We start from the raw sequence: 25,159 nt of genomic DNA on the forward strand, positions 1-25,159 counted from the left end.
AAGTTAACATGTATCCATCCCCTTCTGCTCTGGGTTTGCTCTCTAAGTAGTACAAAAGGGAGAGACCAAACATCCCACAGTAATGGTATATGGAGGCAAATGAAGACTGGAACAAGGACTCTGTATTCAGCTATTAAAGAGATCTTTAGCAAAAAGTTTGTCATTATGAGAAAGAAGAGTAATGCTAACAGTTATGAGAAAAAGGCACATGCTATTATTGATGTCAAACTGTGCAACACCTAACTGAAACACAGCACTTGACTTCATACTAATAACTGTTAGGAATTAGCTTTCAATAAGACAACAAAAAGACTTCTAAGAGGACTCTCAATAAACTTACATGCTCTCTTTGCTTCTTCTTAAGTAGCCACAAACGTGGAATTAATTTGTACCTACTACTTCCAAGTCAGAAGAAATACAACCCAAGTTGATTGAAGACAAACAAACAAAACTCGACTTACTTGTCAAGCTTCCCCTGTAACACAGCCAAAAACTCATAGCAGTTCACAATGTTATCTGGCAGCCCAATGTTAAAGGCATGCTCTCTTGCCATATGATTGAGAAGAACAGATCTACAAAAGACATTCAAAAGAGAATGTTACATATTTTTGCATATATATAAGAATGCAAATTATAAGAATGCATAAGAATTATTCAATTACTGATTTAAAATACTCTAAAACTGCATAAAAGCCAATGTTAAATAAACAGTAACAGTCTTGCTGCCACTGTTAGGAAATAAAGAATGTAATTTTATTGAAACAGGAAGTTTTTAATTCTCAGCTCCGCTGAACGTTCAGTAACATTTCAACTGCTCCATCCACATGCATGAAATATAATCCTTTAAATGAAAATTACAGTATAGTTTATTTTGACCCTCACTGTTAGCAAAGCTCGTTCATTACCCTGTATAAGCAAATCACATTTCAAACAACTCTCTTGAGAAACATTCTAAAAAGCCCTTTGTCAGACTTCTCTCTGCTGGTTAGCAGAGCAGAAATTCTTGGATGCAATGTGCTTTTACATCAATATTGCTTCACACAGCACCAGCAACATGAATGGCATTCAAAAGTGTACACAAATAGACATAATGGATGTTTAAATAAGATATTCTTCTGACAGAGATATACTGGTTAATTCCTTAGGTGCCCAACTTCTCTATATGCCTCAGCTTCTGCTTTTGGGGACTAAAGAAATATCCAAATGTTGACACTTGCTTTTACCATTGTCCAGGCATGATTTTCAAACAGGCACTCTGCCTGTCAGACTGCAGAGGAAGCAGAGGTTGAAATTCCTCTACTGTCACCAGGCAGTAGAGGGACACTCACAGAACATTGGGATGACCTGCAGGATGTATGACCCCTGGTGCTTCTACCCTTCCAGATTACCAGAACTACCCAAGCAAACAGATTTAGCCTCTACAACTGAAACTGATTTACTTTGAGTAAACAAAGTTTCTTTGGAGCATGCACTTCAGTACAATTCTTGCTTGCACTTGACTGATGCTGTAAAGTCCTCTGTTCTCACTCTAATTTTGCTCTCCTCTTTTTCATTTGATATTCAAATTCACACTAGTTAGGTGAGCTTTAAACAAGAAAATATATAACTGGTTAAAAAAATATTTAACCATCACAATAGCTTACACAGCTGTCTTTTCACTAAAACAGTTGCCAAAAAAAAAGTCTCTCTTTAAAATTAATTTGTTCCCAACTCCAGCATACTGTGTAGTAGAAATAATTGTACTGGAATAAATAAAAAAGCTTGAGAAGTAGGACAGGATCTATTTAAAATGCCACTACAGTTGAAAGAAATATGTAAACTATACCTTAAAGTTAATTCTACCTTCTGAGTCCTACCATTATGCATTAACTGGTTCAATGACACTGAAAACATAAACAAAGATGCTTGAGTAGGTATCAAAAAATAAAACAAAAGCAAAGAGGGCAATAAACAAACCTGTTTCCTGTGAATTCTTGATCACAGAACATACACGTACTATGAAAATTTGTGTCATATCTCTCTTGCTGTTGCTGTTCTAGAATTTCTCTCTATGAAAAGGAACAGATACAGCTATTCAGACAAAACCATAATCATAAAAGCATTCCATCACATAAGTTTATTATACATATTTATCCTTACTGGTAACAATGGATATATAAAATTCAAATGTGCTGCTGGCACAAACCAGATGTTAGTATGTTTTGAATGTGGATTCTCACAGAAATTCCAAGTTTTTCCAAAGGCAGTATGTGTCCCAGTTAAGTTCCAGTAAAATTCTCTTAAGTTTATATACATGGTGCATGGAAATAAATACAATCCACAGTGAGAACTTATGCAATGATTTAAATAATTTTGTATCAAATGTATCAGTTTAATGTTACTACCTGTGATTCAGCTTTACCTGTGGTATCAATGAGCAGGTTTACCTAACCCCCATGGAATGGCAAACTCAATCCTGCATGGCTAATTGCAGGCAACCTAGAGGGCTCTTTCCTCATACAGGACACAGCCCTGGCAGTTTCTGTAAGAAGCTGTGGCACATACCACAAGCACTCCTGATGTTGCATTACACCAAACTGGACTAACATCCCCATCCATTCCAGTGTGTATCTTCAACCTCCTGAACCTTGTCACAGCTTAAGATTGTGACAAATTGGGGATCAGACACAAACAGCTCTTCCTGGGAAGCTGGTACAGCCTGCAGTCTTGGTGAAGACTCCTCTTTGGAGTCTTTACTTACTGGGAGAAAGAGAAGCCTCTTCACCTAAAACTACTGGTCAGATGATGGGTGAACAGCTGTATGCATGACAGCAAGACAAGGTCAGTGCTGTTGTAGGATGTATTTTCAAAAAAATAGGTCTGGGGATGTTACTTTTTTATTTAAAGAAAACACCCAGGTGCCTTATACTGACACTGCCCCTCCATGTATCCTCAGTTTTGCTGCCAGGACTTCCTTGCCTGGTAGTGCTTTACAACTACGAAATCTTTGTCAAGACTGTGTTTTTCCAAAAGACTGTATCTGTTTTATATTTCACAGCCTTGTCAGCTATTTCAGCAAGCTGTGCTCTCTAACCTACTTCAGGCTCATTCCTTGGCCTCTCTCAATACATCACAATCACCATTATGTCTCTGCATGACATCCACCTTGGCTAGCTCCCTGCTGCAATACAGCCTGAAATATTCCTAAACTGGAGTTTCAAAACTGCAGAATAAAATGTGCTGCCTGAAGCATTTCAAAGACAGCATTTGTCCTTGTTTGGGCTTGCTGTTGGAGACAGCAGTTAGGATTCAAAGGATGCAGAAAAATCACCAGAAGTTGTATGGTTCTGGTCTTTATTCTACGCAACTCACATGAGCCCATTTGCAAGCTCACTCTTAATTGCTGGACTTGTCTGGAGGTAAAAGGCTTTACAAAGCAAAATATCTATTTAACTTGCAAGTCAACACTCAGATTGCAGCAAAAGGAAATGCAAAAATAAACAGATTTTATTGCTGTAACTAAAGCAGTGACACCATTAGCCCCAGCTACAGCTGCAGTTTGATTTCACAAAATCCTCAGTGTAGAAACTGAGGATACAATTCTGGTATTTGAAACAGTGATAACTGCAAACTATTTTGCACCGTAATAAAGATGCATATTTCTTTCTTTCCTAATTTAATTACTCTGGAAAGAAAACCAGCACTTGCTTTGGGTTAAATTCTCCACTCATTCCAGAGTTTGAGGAAATGTCTACTTGCGGAGCAGATGAGATCGCTCACCTGCCAACAGACTCCTCATGCCTTTGGAGCTTACCTTAAAAAATGAAACAATAATTTCTTACCAGTCTCTTTTGCTGAAGCTGTTCTCGAAGTAATCTGTCTTCTGGTAAAACATCACATAAAAGAAAATAATTGTCCTGTTCCTCTGTTAAGAGATTAAAATTGTGAGTAAGGAATGGGAAGTTGCAGCTGCTTTGAATATTACTGGCAGATAATTTGCTAAGATTTTAGAATATATTAACAATGTAAGAATGTGATTTTTAACCTATAAAAGTCAGTTACTTTTCATAATTTAATGAAACATGTTTAAATATTTGTGCATGTTTATATTGGAGAATGAAGGCAAAAGTCTTGCATAGTTTTTCTCCACTACCAGCTTTATTCATTTTTGTAATGGTTCTTCTGGACACATAAAACAATTAGCATTTACATTGGTTACAGATTAAAGTCAGCATGAAACACTTTCATGTAACACACTATGTACTACGCTTTCATGTAATACACAAACACTACCTTTCTTGTAATAATATATGAAATTACCTTTAATTTTATCTTACCAGTTATTTCCCTAAGCTACTGTCAGTTTTCAGGAGCTATCATAATTTGGTTTATCCTCCCCTTGCTCTGGTCTATCACATTACCTTTTACCATCAAATATTTTTCCACCTGTGGATGTACACAGCTGTTCAGTACCACACATTGTAACATTGCCTAAGTTACACTTCTATTCATGTGTTTTACACATATTTTTAGTAATCTTTTTACTATTTATGGTCATATCCAATTGAATAAGGCAGCAAATTTTATTCAAAGGAATTACAATTATTCAGCATGTAGGAAAATACAAAAGATGATGGGTTAAGATAAGAAAAATTTTCTAGAGGGGGAGGGAGGGGTGAGGAGGGAGGGAGAGAGAGAAGGACAGAGAGAGGGAAAATGCTCAATGACAGTTCATAATTCTGCTGTTCAGGTGCTTGATTTGCAGTTTTCAAACTGAGTGTGTTTATAAGATAAACAGAATTATGATTTTTGGAAGGATTTTCATGTTTTCCAGGGCTACTTTTCTTAAAATTACTTTGATGAATTGAAAAAATTACTTTCATCCATTTTGTACTCAGTTTCCACTTTCTAACTATCTCTGACACCAGCTGTATTCATTATTTTCTCTCTTTTAAGGTCTCCATTAAGAATTAAAGATGCAGAATAGCCCTAAAGTTCTTATCTATTTTAGGTAAACTGTGTTTTTCTGTTAGAAAAGGAAAGTCAAAGCTACTTCTGACTTCCTTCACACAGTCAACAGTGTCCCAGGGATGGAATGTGCCACCATAGCAATGCAGCAGAAGAGTGAACTAAGGTTTCAGACTTGTGTTGGAGCCCAGCAAACTGCACAATCATATGGCTTCTGTGAAGATGACATCTCCTGACACTCCTGGGGCAGGGAGCACTGTGGCAGGGGAAAGGAAGGGAGGTTGTGGCCCTGATCCCCAAGAAGAATTAGCAGCACCAGTGCAGGTGGTGGGCAGGGTGCAGTCAGAAAAGGCAGCTCACTGGGAATGTTTCTCATCATTTTGGAAGGACTGTCACTGATTTGTTGTGCAGTGGGTACCAACATCTCCCCAGGCACCCTGTGAGCAGCTCTGCTTCCAGGCCTTGATTTGCAACAGGCCCAGTTCACAGCACATCATGAGCCTGTATTGATCTCATCCTCATTCAGCACAGTGCTGAAGCACATGTTGCAATCCTCGGGAAAGGTAAGTTTAGGTATGTGCTTAAGAGTTAAACATTATTTCTGTGGTTTTCTGCCCTAGTGTCAGACACACTTGGCTGATCAAAGCAGCAGCATATGCCAGAAATTATCACATGATCTGCTCATCAGAGAGTGAGCAAGCAGCATACTCACCTAATGGAGCTTTTGAATTTGTTCTTATCACACTGCAAAAGTCTGTGATAGGCTGTTCTGCAAACCTCCTCTTCCAGTACAGGATGTAGCTTTAAAAATAAGGAGGAGATGATCAGTGAAAAAGGGAACACAGAAAAACTTTTAATAAAAAATTGATTAGCTCTTGTTTTTTTAATGCTGTACATTCGTGGTTTTGTTTCTTTTTTTTAACTCCCGTGTCCCTCTTTTCTTCTTTCATTTTTATGAAATTTCAATTTTATGAAATTAATTCATTTTACTTAAACTGGATTTAACCATGCTGTCAAAGTGAACAACTCAATAAGCAGATTTGCACTAAGCTTTGCATAAACACTGTGACCTATTCACATCTACAGACAGAAGTGCCACTCAGATGCATCTTTATTGTAAATATATATTACAGAGCATTCTCAAATTCCCAAAATATTGTGCTCTGTGTTCTGCAAGATGCAGTCAGGAAGCTGAAACTCAATAAAAACACCAACTTGACAAAAGTGAGGTTTTGGCAGGTCTCCTGTGGAGTTACAGTGAAAGCTGTAGCTTGGCAGACAACTAGAAAGACAGAAAAATGAAGTCCCTGAACACCTGGGGGTAAGACAGCAGACAGAATAAGAAAAGACCTAAAGACATCTTGAAAGTTTAACCCATCAACTACAGTTGTTTAAAACCAATCTGTACTATCTTTGTAGGTCTTACAACTGCATCAACAGAACACAGGTGAGATTAGATTTCCACTGAACTAGGAAGCTACTGTCTAACCAAGCAGAAATCATCACTTCATTTATATGATGAAGGGAACCAAGCAATTCTTGTGTTAATTATTCAGCATCTTACTATAAAAAATAATCTGAAAATGCTTAAATGCTGGCTTAAATTTATACTCATGTATGATATAAATCATGTGAGGGTTGGTAAGGTAAAGGCTATTCAATGATTTCTTCTTATTTTGCGCCACCAAATTAGAAAAAGGATAATTAAAAAATCAGATATCATTACTATGAGAGCATTTTTAAATAGCTGCAGCTTTTAATACTTGTGCAATCTGTAAGTTTACTTGCCACAGCCATCACATCCCATAGTGGCTCACACTGCCTCTACCATTCTCACCTAATATATTTGAGGCCAAGGAATCAGCACATCTTTCTTTCTGCTAACTCTGACACGGAGAGGACTAACCTCTGGTGCAGCAGCCAGCTGAGCACAGTGAAGCCAGCACATGTGGCTGAGGCTCATTCAGCAGCATCATCAGATGTCACTAAGTGAGAGGTGAGTCTTCAGTTCTCACCCTGCCTGCTCCCTTGTTTGCAATGCTCATTGAAAGAGCTGCTAAACAGAACTGTAGTTCTTCCAGACTAAGTAATCCTTGAGCTTTTAGGACATAAATGTGCAAATGAAGAGATTCCAAGAGCTGATTTAATAAATGTCTCTCCCTTGCACTGAGAGAAATGACCACTGGTACAAACTCACCTGCCCATAACTGTCTGTGTCACAGAAATTACAGTTCAGGGATTTCATATCATAAGACTTAACCCGAATAATCAATGACCAGATAAAACCAATGCCTTGTGATACTTCCAGGGAGACAGAATGAGTGATCATATTGAGTCACAAAGCAGAAGCTTATTCCCCTTATCTCTTCCCTCTGCCCTTATGCCAACTTATCTTTATTCTTCAAAGTTAAAAAGAAAAGAAAAAAAAATTTCCATTAGCATTGGTCTTTTCTGGATTATCCACTTCTTGCAGTTCTGTCAAGAAATGTATTCCTAAGACTGGCTGTAACTCATTGCTAAATATAAAACTAATACTATCTTTACAGAGCTGATCCCTGTATTTTCCACACCTCAGTTCAACACTTCAGAATATATTCTCTTTTTTGTGCATAGTATTAGACTGTTTTACTAATGCAGCAAATTAGAGAAAGCACACTTCAGAGCAACAATTCCACCATTTCATGTCCTGGGGCCACTTTCTATAAGATTTGGCTACCTTCCAATGGCATTAGCAGCAAAAAGAATCTAAATGGGCCCTTTTTGAAGGGGTGATTTTAAAATACATTTCTATTAATGCAAAATAATTCCCCCAAGCATGCTTAGACTGCTGGTCCATGACTGAGCAGCTCTGATTCCTTTACTTACCCAAAAATTCTAGTACTATCTCCAAAGAACAATACATTCTCCTTCTGCCTGCCTTCAGCAGAAAAGCAAACAAAAACTACCATCAGTTTTCAATTTTAAGCAAAGTTAAGCTCATACATTTGATTAAGGATTTATATGGCTTACATTTCTCTTCCTAAATTATATTGTATTATTTTTTTTTTTTGGGTCTTGATAGACACAAGGTCTTGATTTTGACTTAGTAACTAGTGACAGAAGACCTACTATAAAAATCATTTTAGTTGAGAATTTATTTGTCTAATACTTAAATACTACAGCAGAACTATCTACACACTGGCAGGTACTGTCTAGCCTTCCTCCTGGCCCATACATTACTGTGGAAAGCAAAATGCCAAGCAAGCACCTTGTCTCTGAAGTTACAAGCCAGCTGGGGCCATGCCAGCTACTGGAGGAAGTTAAGAGAGAGAAAGCCAAATGTGACCCTGGTGGGATGATCAATGACACAGCTGTAGAAGGAGTCACAGTTGTATGTAGATCACTGTACTGTAAAGCGCAGTTAAGGATTAAATGTGATTTTGATGGGGGAATACTGTCCTTAAAGTAGCACAAATTTCATCCCAGAATGTGAGAGATCCTGTACTGAGCAGCTTCTGTGTACAAGACTTTAGCTTTAGGACATTGTACAGGGATAGAAATAGTTTTGCCCTACTCAAATAAAACCCCAGATTAGGAAAGCTGATTGTCTGGAATGGGCTTTGCTAAAAAACAGCTTTCTAGCTTGCACACAACTTGTTGATTAGTGACAGGACCTGAGAAGACCCTAGGATATATAAAAAAATGTCAAACACACGAATTTCCTTGGAGTCTAAAACTGAGCTCCCTAGTCCCAGCAACATCTAGGCACTAGGGAGAGGGAAGGAAATAGGAAAACAACCTTACAGCCCAGCAGCAAATTGCTCATAAGAAAAGTTAGCAAAAATCCTCCCACAATGTCTTTTTTAAAAAGACATCTTTTTAAAAAGACTTTTCCAAAGCTTTCAATAACACCTGCACACATAACACACTCATTTTAAATGACATAACACTTACCTTCTAAAATCTGCCACTAATTTCACATCTGCTATAACGAGTTTGTGTTCAATAATCATGTGCTTCAGGAGCTGGTTTTGTTCTGCTAAGACATAGCATTCTTTGCAGAAAATACAAGGCACATAGGGAGAACTTTCTACTGCATCAACACCACCTGGACTTTCTGGCAGAGACAGAGGCTCCAAAATGCACTCGGTATCTAAAATAAGAATAAAAATAATTAATTTTGACTAAGTAAATAAATGTACATTTCTTGGAGTACCTTTAGGTAGTACTCTCTCACGTAAAACCTGTTTGAGTCTCGGTTGTGTTGCATGGATCACTTGAGGAGCAAGGTGCTTGTAAGCAGGGTGACTGCATTGATTCCAAGGACAGTGGGAGGTCAGCACAGGACAGCTCTCAGGTGTCTTTCTCAAATGAAACTCCCAGCTGACACCAAGTCAGTCACACACAAGTGCTCTGCTTACTACTAAAGATATTTTATGATGGGAAACCTAATTTTCTTCTTCTCACTATCTAATCTACCTGTTGATATGAATGAAGCTACTCTCTTTGTGGCTCCCTGAGCCACATTGCTCCGAGCATCAGGAAGGATTTAGACTGTATTAGCACAAACTGTTTTGCACGTCAATTTTCCTAATTATACTTTTATTTATTGCAGAATACTTCTATAATTTTCTGACTGCCTCTTGAAGATATGCATTTATTTTGCCTTTTTTTTCCCATTAAAATCAATTTACTGTTCTACGACAAAAAGACTATCCTTGATCAAGACTACTGCCACACAGATGCTAATGCCCACTGGAACACTTTCTAACTGTTGAGGAAGGGGCAGCCATGCTTCATGTGGAAAGGTGAATGGCCATGTTTGTACCATACTGTACCAGCCAGACACAGGTTCCCCAAGAGACATCCCACAGAGGTGAGTCACTGCCACGTGTTGTCCTGGGGTTACATGTGTGTGTTTCCCATTTAAACAACGCCGGTCTAAATTCATAAGCTCTTCCATTGCCATAATTTAGTATAATTCATTAAGACACACTGACCAAGGGAGTTAAACAGTTGGCCCCATTAGCCTAACCAAATTCCAGCTGTCCAGAAGTAAATCGTGGTGTTCATTTTGCAAAATAATCCTACCTCAGTCTTGGTTTAGGGTTTTTCTTGGAAGCAAATGACAATTTCAACACGTATCTTCAATTTTAGATACATAAATTTTGGATGGCAAAAGGTAAACAGAAAAAAGCTTCCCATGTTCCTGCCCTGTTGAAGTTGAAAATTGAAAACATGGGTGCCCTGGACTCCTGAAGTTAGCTTGTGCAGCAGGAGAACGAACTCTGTGTCTCTGGATTCCTGCAGTGCCATGAACTTCTGTAGAAAAATAGAATTTCACAGAATGACAGAATGAATGAGATTAGAAGGGACCTCTGGAGGTCATGTGGTCAAGGAGGACTCTCACACAGGACCATATGCAAATGGCTTTGACTCCACAGCCTCCCTGGGCAGCCTGTGCCAGTGCTCAGACACTTCACAGTGCAAAACCATCTCCTGATGTTCTGAGGGAATCTTCAGTTTCTGAAGATAATCTGAAGAATTAAGAAAAAGGCCTTCTTTCAAGTCTGTTATTTTGTCATGAATTTTAAAATACACATGGTTAAGGAACCTTAATTAATATTTACCAGATAGAAGAAGCAACTTTCACCCTACAAAAATCACATATATACGTTATACATTGGCAAGTATACTAAATCTGACAGTTTGGTACCTTGCTCACATGGAAGATTAGAAAAATAATTTTAAAAATCACAGTAATTTAGCTTTTTTCCTAGGAGAATATGTTAATGTATCAGTGCTCTATCCGACCTTCTACCAAGACTGAAATAACCAAAGAAGAGCTGGAGAATCCCATTCAGAGGCAGACCTATAAGTTCTGTGACAAATCTGTGTTCAGGCACAGGAGCAGAGTGCTCCAAGCACAGAGTGGAGCACACAGTGCTCCAAAGCAGCCACAGCTCAGGCAATGGCTCCCTGGTGGGGGTACCCCGGGGGACTGAGGAACCTTCTACCAAGACTCTGAAATAACCAAAGAAGGGCTGGAGAATCCCATTCAGAGGCAGACTTATAAGTTCTGTGACAATTCTGTGTTCAGGCACAGGAGCAGGCACACAGTGCTCCAAAGCAGCCACAGCACAGGCAAGGGCTCCCTGGTGGGGGTACCCCGGGGGACTGAGGGTAAGCTGGAGCTACAGGGAGCCACAGGTGGTAAAGGGTATCGAAGCATAGGAAACACAGCTTTATCAGCTCTGTGCTGCTCCTGGAACAATCCATATGCCCTGCACAACTGCTGAGGCTTCTACTTAGGACTTCTGAGAAACAGAACTTCCTGGAAAGGCAATGCCTTGACTGAAGACTGATGGCTGGGTTACACTGAATTCAATTTATCCCATAAAACCAAGCGCTGTGGAAAGATGGCAGCACACAGAGCATGGGATTACCTGGAGCAATGCAGCTGCTGTGCACAATCTAACACTTTGATTCTCATAATTTTGTCTACACTTCAGCCCATTCCCTTAGAAATTACTTTATTAAACTGGCATTGCAGAAATTGTTCAATTTTGTCCTATTTTAAGAACAGCAGTGGCTACACCATGTGCTAGAGTAATGGAGGATGAAATCAAAGGATTGATTTGATCAAAGGATCAAATCTCCCAAGCAAAATTGGTGGTACCTGCAAGAGTCCAGCTTTGTCCATTCTCACAGTCAGTTCTGTTGCTTGAAGAAGCATTACACCATATTACTGAGAAAAGTAGAACTTAATTTCCTTTGTAATTGCTGATGCCAAGTGAACTAAGAAGATACTGTCAGCCAGTTCAACTTAACCCAGTAAACAGCAACACTGCTTTTTGTTAATTTTTGGTATAGCTCTCTTGCAATGACCTATTTAAACCTTTAGAAATCCAAATTAATAAGCACCTATCTGCCTCAAGAAACCAACTTTCAACAGATAGGTGTGTGTAGCAGGAACTGGTACAAAACTTAGACAAGGAGCCTTGTTTAGTAAGGGTACTTGTGAATAGCAACTGCTTGGGCTGGAAAAACAGAACCACTAAGTCTTTAACTGTAGCCATGAGCAGATGAAAGCAATAAACTGGGGTGAAGGGTTTTTTTGCTGCCCAGAGTAGCTAATACTAAAAGAGAATAACTTTAGGCTATCAGAGCAGTTTTGCAAATGCAGAAGCTTATGCAATTTCTTTCGAAGGCACTTAAAAGAAGAGGAGAAGGAAAAAGGAATCCATGTAAATCTCTTTTTACTCATCTGCTACAAAAAACACTGAACAAGAGAATAAATGCACAGAGCTGAACAAATGCACAGCCTTTAGCATAGCACTTACTGGACTAATGTAGCACAAACCTAAAAACAGTACAAATAAATCCAAGTATAATATTGAAATCTCTGCAAAAGCAGCTAATTTTGTTTCTATATTTGGAGCAGAGTGGCTACAGGTACTGAATAAAAGCTGTTAACTACAGCACAGCTCAGGGCTAACAGGAAAATAAAAACTCTCAGATGTATTCTCAGACTCCAAGATTCCTACATGCAGAGGCATTGGAAAATGAGGGAAAAGTAGCAAGATTTTCTCTTAGAATCTACTGCAACAAGAATAACTTCACAGAGACAGATTAAACACCCCTCTGGTGCCCTGGCTGACAAGGGTGAGAAGCAATTACCTAGGAATGGTATAAAAATAGGGCAAACAAACAGTAATCACACAAATAGAATAGTCTTCCAGAAGTCTGAGTCTGGAGAATTTAAGTCAAAGGCTACATGAGTCCCTCAGATAAGCAGCTTTTCTTTCTTTTTCTCCATTGACTAATTCCTGCACTATTTGAAATTCTTGGTCTTTTAACACCTATAAAAACTTGCATCAACTTTTTGTATTTTTGTAATGATTTTATGAAATTTTTCCTTTATTCCTTGATGTCCTGGTTCATCTCGAGGCTAGTTCTACTCTACCCTTCATGTAATGTGATAAGAGGTAGCTTGAAAATGTCCAAGAGTGGAAGAAAATATGTTTCTAAATCAGCACAGATTTTTTTCTTTTTCAATCTCTCTTCTGTTTACCTTTTATTTCCGGTATTTTGCTTGTTTTTAGGATCACTGAATTAACCACTGAATTCTCTTCAATGATTCAATCTCCTAAGTTGTGAATCAGGTGTTAATGCACAAGACAGTGGTCATATTCTTTGGGTGTTCACTCCTGTGTGTTATTCTGCCTTTGTTAACATTGAATAGCACTGTTTACCACTTGGGGAAAAAAGAGTGTATCACCCAAAAGTGATACACAAGTGTAAAACCAGCAAAATATATCACCCTTCCTTATTGCATCTGTGATGAGCAGCACAGGACTCATGAGACTCCCTATGAGAAGAGAGCCTTATAAAACCCATCCATTAAGTTTTGGATGAATCATGTTGTCGCCCCTGAGTTTTTCTTCTCTGCCTAAAAGAAAAACAGCATGACTGCTATGCAAAGAGATATCCCAGAGGATTCACAGAAAGCCCTCTGAACTCAGAAAATAAGAAAATCCCTTTCTCAGCCACAGAACTGGCAGCTGACACCATGTTGTTTAACCTTTAACAGGACAGATAAAACTATGGTCCTTACCAGCTAATTCAGAGCTAAAAAATGTAGATTAGTAGAATGAAGAGAACAGAGGAATACATTCTTTGAAAACTAAAACTAAGAAGCATATTCCAAGCTCTTTAGGGGAAAATAAATACTTTAAAGCTATTTGAGAATGAGATGGTATAGAAAACAATTTACTTTCAAAACTAGAGCAAGCACTGTTTTTTTTTTATAAGCATCCACAGGATACCCAGTACAACGGATTTCTGATCCCTGCACAGGGACTGTGCACACCATCACAACAGTGGGGAAAAAAAAAGAGTAAATTAAAAAAGGCTGCCTGTTATAGAAATTATATGGCTTTATTTTATTTTAGGAATTGTCATAATATAGACTAGTTAATCTTCACAGCACACTAGTGAACAAGATGAAAATGGAGTCATTTTCCTTACTAGAACATTTTTACTTTTGAATACAATTATTCTAAGCTTCAAACCAACGTTCGTTTGCACAATTAAGTAAATGTTCCACCCACACAGTTACAGCACAGCCTACAGCAGAGCCGGCAATGTATCCCACCTGCACAGTCACACATGCAATTATCACAAAGCAATATGCCATGCAATGTTACAGCCAATACAGCAGATTATCAGAAAGAAAAGGAAGGAAAGATTTGGCTTTTGAATGAGGGTTTTGAAAGGCAAGGTCTTCAGAGATGGTCCCCAGCGTAACCATTTGCTGCCACCAAGAAGCACAGGGATGTCTCATTATCCTGACTTTCGCCACCTTATCCCACCACTCCTAACCACCTACCACTGCCCTTTGCTTCTGCGGGTTCCCAGGCTTGCCAAATCCTTTGACGAATCAATCCAGCTCTTTACCATTAAGAACCATTCCTTCCTTTCTTTTTGCTCAAGAATGTTGAAAATGCTGACACAAGAGTCCACCAAGGGCAAGAGCAAACTAAGGGGTGCACAGTGAGAAGCAGTAAGGTGAAACAGAACCTTCTCAGCCTTCTCCTCTCAGCTTTACAGCCTCACCTGTCTCATACAATTTGAGCATAAGCCTGCCACAGTGTGTGAGGTGTCTTTAAAGGCATTACCCACAGGAAGAGAAGCCACTAAGATTTTATCACTGCTTCCTAACAAGGACACTCAGCACTGGCTTCAGTTTGCAGGATCCACTGCTGTCAGCATGGGTATACCTAACACACTAAATGAGTCTTGTGCTCAATTCTACTCGGTTCCACACCTGTACTACCTGTTCTGACTAGCTCTGGGGACAAACTGAACACTGCTGCATGAACTACATCCTCTAACTAGAAAGTGGAGGTTTGTGGGCTCAGATAAATGAAGTAACCCCACTGTTAGAGCTCTTCACTCACACAGCTTGGCCCTGAGGTGCGACCTGCAGCTGTGCCTCGAGTGCCAGAGCTCAGGGAGCGGCAGACTCTCCCAGCAGGCAGCCAGCAAGCGGAGGGAGGAACTCCATAAACTGGTCTGCAGAAAATGCTGAGGACAGGGCACTCACATCCTTCTTTTGGAAGCTTTGCCACTAGATAAAAAGGAATGAGAGTCACAAGACCAGAGGAAAAGGAGTTATGGGTTTTTAACTAGGGAAGAAGAAATCAAACTATTTTAAAACAGATTAATAGATTTATTATTAAATGAAGAATACTTCGAAAATTCAGGGCATTGCAAAGCCTGAGAATTGAAATGATGAAAAAAGAATTAATAGAAATTTGTTTAAGACATATTTATGGGTTTCCTGTCATTTCTTGTAGTCTTCGGCACAGCAGCAAGGCCTTAGGCTGAGGACTTTATGATGTAAATATCCCACTGTTGGTAACACAAGGATAATGAAACAAAATAAGAACATCTGCTGGAATGTTAAGTGTCTTTCTAATTAAATTCGATAGTTGAATGGATCAATTCATTACCAACAAATCTGGTTTATTATCTCATTAATACAGCTGGTTAATATTATGAGGAGATTAGCACAAGAACTTGAAATGATCCTAAAACAAAAATGAACACAACAAAGACATACTGGTGAATACAGGAGTTCAAATAATGAGCAAAAGACAGGTTTTTAGACATGCAAAGAACAAAGCGAAGAAAGAATGACAGGAAAACAAAAGACACCTAGCAAACCTGGCACTCCACACTAGCAATCCAACAGATGCCCAGCAGAAAACAAAAAGGCTGAGCAGCCTCCCCCAAATTCCCAGCGATTGCATGGCAAAACCATTTAGTTGCCAAAATAACCAAACCCCTACGGAGAGTACATTGGGGAACCAACCTGTATTCCCATGGGTAATTCCGCACAAAAGAGTGCTGCATTTAAAACTCTTTAGGAAATGAGCAGTTTTAAAGCTTTGTCTTGGAATCAATTGTTTTTGAGGTGATGTAAGAGTATTGAGAAGGATCGGCTTGACACTTGAAATACATGCATGACAGCTTCCCTGTTTTGCAGCCTTGGCACTGCAGCATCTATTTGTTGGCACAGCAGCATTCCCTAATTTGTGGTCATATTCTTGGAAGCAATTTTATACTTATTACAGGATTTTTCCTTTGTTTTCCAGAGCACAAAAGATGGATGACTAATGACTTGCCAAATAAACAGTATTCAAAGCCAAAACTTAGAATAATGAAAATAAAAACACCCTGTCATGGTCCTCACCAATACTACATGCAAATATCTTTCCTAGTGAAAGAAGAATCAATGTACATAATCATCTCCTACCCTGATATATTCAAGCCCTCAAGTACTTCTATTAAGTTGAATTAAGTCTGAGTTCATGAGGAATTATTTACCTATTACTTCTGCTTGTTAACACACCATGAATGATATTTAGTTAAAATGTCCATGTGCTCTAGGGGACAACATATCCTGTAGCTTCCCCCAAGATCAATCAGTCTCAACCCTGCCTGTTTTTTCATTGAATGCAAATGAGCACTTCAAAAGAACACTTAATCCTACAGCAAAAGCTTGTCAGTTTTACAGACACTGTACATATTCTGTAGCATTTGCTGTCTAGGAATATGAGAATTTTATTCCAGTTAAATGACAGCTTTAAGAAAAGCTGTAAGTTACCGAATCCTAATAACTCGGAACAGAGTTTCTATAGAGCAGGTGTCTGCTGGGAGCTGGAACTAACAGAAATACAACTGTGCTTAATAGCCATATTTAACAGGGCTGCTCTGTCGGGGAGCTTAGGATGTTGCAGTTTCATTAGCATTAACAAGTGTTGCTATGGGTACCGCAGCACAGGCATCAGAACACAACTGAATAGGACTGGGAAAGTGATTAATAAAAATGTGAAGTGCTGGAATTTTAATAAAACAAAACCAATGTGCTTGCCAATAAGATCACGTTTAAATAATAGACTAGATTATTGCCCAGTTCAGCAGCAGATACATGCCACTGCTTGTTGTCTTTCTGCTGGAGTCCAGACAAACCCCCACATCTGTAAAGACCAGAGCAAACCTCCTGTTCTCACACAGAGGGACACACATGCCCACACACACACCCTAGTGTGTATTCATACCAATATTTAAGTGCTGATGTTAATATGCAATTTATAAATATTTAACACACTACAGCACTATGCAAGCCCAGAGCTGTATAATGTCTCACTCCTGGGTAAATGACACAGACTTACATTAGGATAACCAAATTCAGGATTTGATATTTTGGTAACAAATACAAAACAATATTTGTCTATTTAAGCATTAAATACTGAATAATTTTATTATACTTTTTAGAGCTTCTGTGAATTCTTATGGCTATTGTTAAACAACACTTCTGTTTACCTTTCCTTGTTTAGTCTGATCACATGACTTGGTAGACATGGAGAGCTGAGATCCATATTATCTACTAAAATAAGGGATTAGAAGCAATGATTAAACCCTAGACTATTATCTGGAAAGATTAACAAAATAATTATGTAGCCTGAAACTCAGAATGTTGAGTTACAAGGAAGAGGAAGAAAAGATCCAAAGAAGAATCTGAAATGGAAGGACAAAAGGGACCATCCAGGGTCTTCTTTTGTACTTATCACCCAAATCGATCTAACAAAAATTAGCAGCTTTTTTCTGTTAAACTTGCTATTTAGTAAAAAGGCATACCAAAGACATCAGAATAAAGTATAAACAATGTTGTTTGAATTTCTGCTATTTTCATATGAAAACTCCCTGGGGGGAAAAAAGAAGAGGAAAAAAAAAGTGTACAATTTTGTGTCAAGGTGTTCTGGACCATAATTTGAAAACATTAAAAAATACATAATGGAAGGCATCACAATTAAAAAAAAAATGTATATGCAAATGTAGTATTTGTGTATGTTACCACTGCCACTGTTCTGCTTAACCCTCTGCAAAGAGCAGCAAGCTGGAAAAAGGCATGTCTACTTTACATATTCTGTGTCTGTGACCTTAGCTCTCCCAGAAAGGAAGGGTCTTAACAATGTGTTTAATATGGATAGTAATACTTCATTGCTATAATTTATCTTTGCAGTGCCTCTAACAAATACTGTACTGAGCCCAGTAACTCCTATGCCAGCATTGCTATGTAAAGCAGGTTAATCACTTTACTCTCTGCTTTTTATCATGATCATTTAGTAGTGATCAATAATGCTTTATTACAAGGATTTTCCTTTTCTTGTCAGATGTTCTTTTCCTCTAACAGGATTCAATTTCTAAGCACGTTTATCCTTTTGATGTTAAAAGAATTGCCTCGTGGTCTTCTTAAACAATTGCTTTACTCTCTGTAACTAAAGGAAAGTCTGTGTGATTTGCCTTAAAAACATAAAGCCTGCTTTCTGCTTTAGCAGTTCCTGACACCCCCACATCATTATGATGGGAATTTCTACCATGCTCCAAACTAAAACATTTGCATTGAAGGGTTTACAACTTTTCTGCTGGTAGACTTTCCTTGAAAAAGGCAACTATGTGAAAAAAACAACTGCAAATAGTGTGAAACTTTTATTTTAAATAGCACTTAAATGTTTTCAGACTCATACAAATTAGAACTAACCTCAAAATGCATCCTGAGAGGTCTTGTTTCTGGCATCCTTGTGTGTGTGGGTGTCATACTGACAGAACAGGCTGAAATCTCTCTCAGATATTCTGACTGAGCTTCCTGACACACAGAGAGCCTTCAAAGCTGAATTAAGTGAATTTTATACTTAATGAAGAATCTGTATGAAGAAGAGGCCCTGTGATGTTAGAATCTCTGTGGTCTGTTGCTGCTTTCCCAGTGAACTGCAGCTTTTCCAGATGGAAAATAGCAAAATAAGTTGTTCCTACTTTTAGAATCAAACCTCTATAAACTGGTATCCAAACTGGAAAAACAGAGGCTCAAAGGGAAAGTTCATTATAGTGTGCAGTGATGTGAATCAACATACTTCAGCCTGATATAATGATTCAGGAAAACAAAGCTTTGATTGTACTTCAAATATTCCACTATTTTTACTCTTTACACATACATTTTTGAAAATTATTTTGAGAGGAAAGTATTTTTAAGTCAGGGCTCAAATAATTATGTCTCATAGATCCCAGAGACATTTTACAGCAAGCCATATAAAATTTCTGTGAGATTATTTTGACTTTGTACCAGAGTTTGAAATAAATATTTTTGTGATACTGTCCTCCATGAATTTATTAAACATATAACATAGATCTCGACTTCCTAAGTATGATATATGCTTATTGATACTACTAATGTAGCTCATGGACAGGGATGATACAATAATTGAAATTAACTTCATCAAGAAACAGAATTAGAATGTTTGAATTAGCAATACAAGTTGTTTATATTTTTCAGGCAACATTTTGCTAACTGTAAAATACCTGCAGGCTCCTGAACACTAAATTAGTATAGTAATAATAAATAATAAAAATACAGCACAGACTGCATGTTTTCATTCCATGTAAGACAAAATCAAATTAAAACCTTCATCAGGATGGTTTTTTTACATACTGGTCTTTAGAGAAAAAGCTCTTCCTCATTTATTTATGCATTATGGAGTCAATAAAATTCTGTGCTGGCACACTGGTCAGGACAAATGCTAGCAAAATGCTCCTCTGACAGCAGTGTCAGTTAGAACTGCACACATTTGTTTCACAACCACTGCTGGTTTTATATTGTGAGCCTGGTGCACTTCCACCATAGGACTCACAGGCTGACCCTGGGGGCACATGCCACAAACTTGGCATGAGGCTCTGGAAGGGAGGGAGCTGTGCCAAGCTTCCCCAAGCTGCCCACCAGCCCTGTCGCTCCTCTTGCACCTGAGCACAGCTCTGACCCACACAGCAGTCCTGCAGCCCCTGATCACTCTCCAGCTGCTTTGTGCTTTGCCTGGGTTTAGAGATCAGTTTCAAAGCATGTGAACAGGATTTGTTTGGAGCTCAGGTTTATGAAAAATGCATCCCAACCTTTAACAGAAATGCCCGGGTCTAAACCAAGGGGCTGTCCAGTGTGGGAACACGCACTCCATGTGAGCAGAAATGCCAAACCGTGCAGTACAGTTGCAGGGACTGTGGCACCTTTATCTATTGTGTCTTTGCAGGGACTGTGGCACCTTTATCTACTGTGTCTTTGCAGGGACTGTGGCACCTTTATCTACTGTGCCTTTGCAGGGACTGTGGCACCTTTATCTATTGTGTCTTATTATTTGTTCAGGTGAACAGAGCCACAACATACTACAAAAAATCATGAGGTTGAAACAGATTTTCTTCTGTTTGTCAAGTCACAGAGCTTCTATACCAGAGGGAAAAAGAGAAGGCGTTTAGCCTGCTACAACCACACAAGGAAAGTGGCTACTCCTTGAGTACAGAGTCTCCAAAGACAAATGGGAGGATGACATCTCAATGAGCAAGAATCAAACAGAAACAGCTGGGCCATTTCACATTGGCCACTGCTTGTGAGTCTTAAAAATCAGAGAAAAATATACAAAATTTAGAAAAAAGGACCAATTGGAAGATAGTATCCCGTAAAAGGTCCAGTGAAAACAAGGCAAAAAAATCAAAAGGAAGGTTTCAAGAAACATAGTTGAAATGTATTACAAAGAACAAATATGTGCCTGTGGACCACTGAAGCTACTGACAAAACACATACTACAATTTCTAACTTAAACGTCTACTACAGCAGACTATTAGGACAGAATGGCAAACAAGCAGTGATCATGGAAACACCTGCTGGAAAATCAGGTCTTGGGATCAATGACTGGACTATATTGATACTACAGCTATACCATTTCCTATGGAAACATTAAAAGTTAACATATACTGCTATTGTTTGGGTTGGAAATGACCTGAAAGAGAGCACCTAGTTCCAGCCTGCCCCCTGCCATAGGCAGAGATGCCACAGCTCAATTTCAGTCTAGTTATGTGGTTTTAGTGGTACTGACTAATGCATTATTTAATACAACAATTACCACCTCATTGAACACTAGTCTTTTCCTATTCAAGTGACTGTAATTTAGTACTGTAGACAATAACTCTGCAAAGAACCGAACTTTTATAAACACATTTCCCTGATTTCAGTGAGACACTGGTCAGGAGGATGTACCCAGCTCTTCAGAGGCACAGACCTGCTTTAAAGTTGTACAAAACTCACCACATTTTTTTCCTCCCGCTCCTTGAATGTCATGTTCTTTCCTCCATTGTGTGAGGCTTTTATTGATGCAATATTTAAAACTACTTTAAAAAGCCCACAGAAAGACATTCCAATGCTTTCAGGCTTTTCTGCCAGATTCAGCCTGCTGGGAGTTTGTCGATGAGAATGTGAAGCAAAAACCTCAGAGAGAGACTGGGAACAACTGTGGTTTTAGGATATAAATGGTCACACAAAGTTGCAGAGTGCTAGCAGAGGTTTCAAGGCAGGACATGGTGGAAGGAAGCACACAGGGCTGGGAAAGGTTATGAAGACTGGATAGACAAATTTACCCTATACTGAAGTTAAAATATTGAATGCTTGTAATTTCATAATGCTTAAGTTTTTTTCTTCTTTTCCTACTGCTTGTATGCACAGCCATATGCTAGTTTAAACCCTACATCCTTCCATCAAGAAAGCTGGCTGAAGGGTGAAGTCTAAGACCTGTTTAAATGATGGGGAGACCCTGTGGCAGTCATCATTGCTGATAAGAAGCTACAACTTTGGTGCTCTTCCAGAAAACCAGTACTCCCCAGTAAAAACAAACCAGTGAATAAAGGCATAACAAATTATCCTGGCACCTGTGTTACACTCAGAACATTCAAAACACTTGAAGTATCTCTCTAGCCTATACCTCTACATCTAAATAAAGCATGTCCACATGTATTATTTGTTCAAGTGATGAGAAACACTTTTTTGGGACAAGAATCAGATATTTGCCAATACAGAAACAGTTTAAAGGTCTTCATGAGTCTGAGGACTGATGAAACACCACTCATTCTTGCTCTACTGCAGATAACAGAAAGACTGAGCAGAGGTTTCAAAGAACTTGAAGGTTTTAACATGCACACAAGTTACCACGTTTGAGCTGTGTACCTGCTCACCAGGCAGTCTGCAGCAGCGCACTTCTAAATTAGGAGCCTGGTTAGAGTACAGAGGAGCTGATATTATGCAGTTTGTTCATATATCAAAGCCTTTACTTGCTACTGGGAGGGCAAGAATTGGCTTGGTACACTGGAATGAAATACACAGATAAGACCATTCATCTTTGCTTTTAAGTTATGAAAGTTTTCTGAATTCAGAGAAAATCAAATAGCAAGTCTTTATGGGGTATTTTTGGGGAATACAACATAGCCTATGCCTTGTGCTAACAGAAATGATGCAGTCATGCTGAGGTGTGGGGATGCCCCTTGTCTTCAGGTAAAATACACTGCACATTTACAACACAATTATTTGTAAAATTATGGCAGGAATCATGGGCGCTTCAGACCTCTATTACCAACGAATGCAATCCATCACTTATTTTATTAAGCCATTATGACCTATTTAATGAAATATTTAGTTTCACTTGTATATTCTCCCATCGTCACTTATCTAAGAAATGTGATGTGAAGGCTAAAACCTCTAAAATATTACTGAAACCAATACATGAAAGGATTCTGCCTTTTCAATTTTCAAACACAGAAGCACATAAAAGATGATTTTACAACAATAATTTAGTAATTTCCAGTCCTCCAAAAGATCCACTTGCTTATCAGGTAAATGTTTGAAATTACTTTGAGATTGGATTTTTAATTAAAAATCACAAAAAAGGCTCTTTAAATATTTTAAAATAATTCTGCTTTAGGAGATCCATTCTGGTAATCATTTAAAATAAACTGTGTTGCACGTCCAGAATTAATTAGTGAACCTGTCCTCCAGGTGTAATTGCTAATTGTTCAGTTCACAATGATTAATCTGCATCCTTTACAGAGCTTATAATACCTACTAGTAAAAGGAACCTCCTCTCTCTCTGTCCAAAATTTGTACTATGGTAGAAGCCTCAGGTCTTGAAATCCTCTACTACACACAAAGATTTAACCTGAGAAACAGATCACTGGTGGTATTCTGGATGCTTGAAAGTGCTCTGTGGGAAAACAACTGAGGATGCAACCACATGTGTGACCATTTGGAACAGGTGGGGGTTCTTAAGGAAGGGTTTCAACCTCTAAACCCATGAAACAGAAACAGGCAGATACACATGGGCTGCTCATCAGGCTAAGGTCTGAGGCTCCCTCCAGAATGAAGAGATGAGCAGAGGCAGATGCGTGTTGGGGCAATGGCTGCTCTGTCACCTTGCTGGAGTTGTCACCCATGGACAGAGCAGCCAGCAGCTCCCCATTCACCCCCATGAATGCTGTGGATATTTTAGAGAGGAAAGAAGCAAAGCACTCAGTCTGATCTGAATAGCAGTGGTAGTATAAGGAAGCAGGTTAAGGACTATTCAGTATAAAACAAATAACAAAAGCAATGGTAGATTGCACAAAAATGTTAATGAGCAGGTGAAAACAAAGACAGTAAGTTGTCTCTGCCCATATGGGAACTAATGGCATTAAAGGAACTACTCACACATACTAGAACAGGGTCAAGATGAACTTTTGTCACTGATGGGAAAGTGTGACTATCATATGTACTATGGTACTTTTGAGGGTGTTTGTAGATGGGATCAGAAGGTGATAGTGGAATTTTGTATACTTTATGAAATGGACTTAAACAGACTTAAGAATCCATACACAAAGCGGCCTGTGAACATGGGAATGCTTGTAAATCTAAGGAGGAATGCATTCATTAACCTGTATGGAGAAATCTTTTAGGTCTGAAAGTACATGGGACTGCCTTTCAGTGACCAGGAAAGAGAGAACCCTGCACTCCAGAGTCCACTGTGTTGAGCAGCTCTGATAGCATCCTTAAGAGAATTTAGAGTTGAGCAAAAGAAGTAATGGCTGTACTATCAGGAACATACTCCAGCTTTCACTGGAGTACCCTCTAGGTAGAACAAAAAAAAAGCAGACGTGCAGTCAAACTTTTGTTTTCCAGAGTAAACTGAATATTCTTAAAAATGGGGTCTGAGACAGACATGGAAGGAATCAAACATGTTGTGCTTGGACATGGTGCACCTCAGCAATAGGTGTTCAGAAGCACTTGAGCACAAGAAGGTCTTGAGTAGGAAACTGTAAATGTCAGACTACTGATGTAACAATGAAAGACACACTTCCAGAAAAAATACTCATTTTAAAATCCTTTGACAGATACTGTAAGAAGTGCTGATACACAGAATAAACAAACTGTATTGTAGACAGTGATATACTTATTAAAAGCCACTTGGTGAAGGCTGCTGGAAGGAATTAACTAGAAAGCAACACTGTCCTGGGTTAGAATATAAAAACATAGGCTTTCATCTAAATAGAATCAGTAAACCAGGAAATAGGATATTATTTAATTTTCTTATATGCTGCCTCCAAGTAAGTGACACACTTCAGGTGCACATGCAAGTACAAGATGTTGCTAGAGACAATGGTTTTGTAGAAGTTAAACCTCTGAATGAATGAAGATTTTGTTCAAAGGCAGAGAAATAAAAAATATTAGGGTGGGGTATTTATTTGCCCATGGACAATGTGATTTATACTCTTAAGATCTCTTGATCCTAAGTAACTGTGTTGCAAACAAATCATTTTAAAAAGCTGTTTGAGCTATTGGGCACTCTTGCCTTTGTCCAAGGGGAATCTGTTAATGCTGAAATCAGTCATGGTTAACATGAGGCAGCAGTTACAAGGCTGGGACAAAATTTAATGACTCCCAGCCAGCATGCTGGCAGACCTGTCTTATGGGGAGATGAAGCACAAGGATGTACATGAAAGTCTATAGGCTGTCATAAAAGTTAATTTAGCCTGACATCTATTATTTTGATTTTCAACAGTGACTTTTTACATATTTCATTACCTAGAGACTCCAAATGATCTGCCAGGGGATTCAAAGTGAGTTTGGGAGCAAAGACAGAGAAAGTCCATTAGTGATTTCAATGAGTGTTTGTGCTCAGTAAAAGGAAAACAGCACAGGCCTTTGAATTTCCATTTTCCTCAAAAAATGTCCTTTTTTTCTTTGAACTGGTGCCAGTGTCTTTACAGGTGTTATCTGAAAAAACCTCAGGGTAACCTCATAATCTCTAGTAGTCCACAGACCTAT

At 38.7% G+C, this 25,159-nt stretch overlaps 1 protein-coding gene across 1 annotated transcript in view; it reads right to left on the minus strand.

The window, feature by feature from the left end:
- ZNF277 (zinc finger protein 277) overlaps window positions 1-25,159 on the minus strand; it is a 39,694-nt gene that overhangs the window by 13,142 nt on the left and 1,393 nt on the right. The window contains exons 2-6 of the mRNA XM_039726969.1: window positions 8,881-9,079; window positions 5,660-5,748; window positions 3,822-3,904; window positions 1,957-2,048; window positions 462-572 (exon numbers count right to left, since the gene is read on the minus strand). Coding sequence (XP_039582903.1) covers window positions 462-572; window positions 1,957-2,048; window positions 3,822-3,904; window positions 5,660-5,748; window positions 8,881-9,079 — 574 coding nt within the window. The remainder of the gene's footprint in view (window positions 1-461; window positions 573-1,956; window positions 2,049-3,821; window positions 3,905-5,659; window positions 5,749-8,880; window positions 9,080-25,159) is intronic.

Source organism: Passer montanus, unplaced genomic scaffold (genome assembly GCF_014805655.1).
Source record: "Passer montanus isolate IOZ18808 unplaced genomic scaffold, ASM1480565v1 scaffold6, whole genome shotgun sequence".
Classification (NCBI taxonomy): Eukaryota; Metazoa; Chordata; class Aves; order Passeriformes; family Passeridae; genus Passer; species Passer montanus.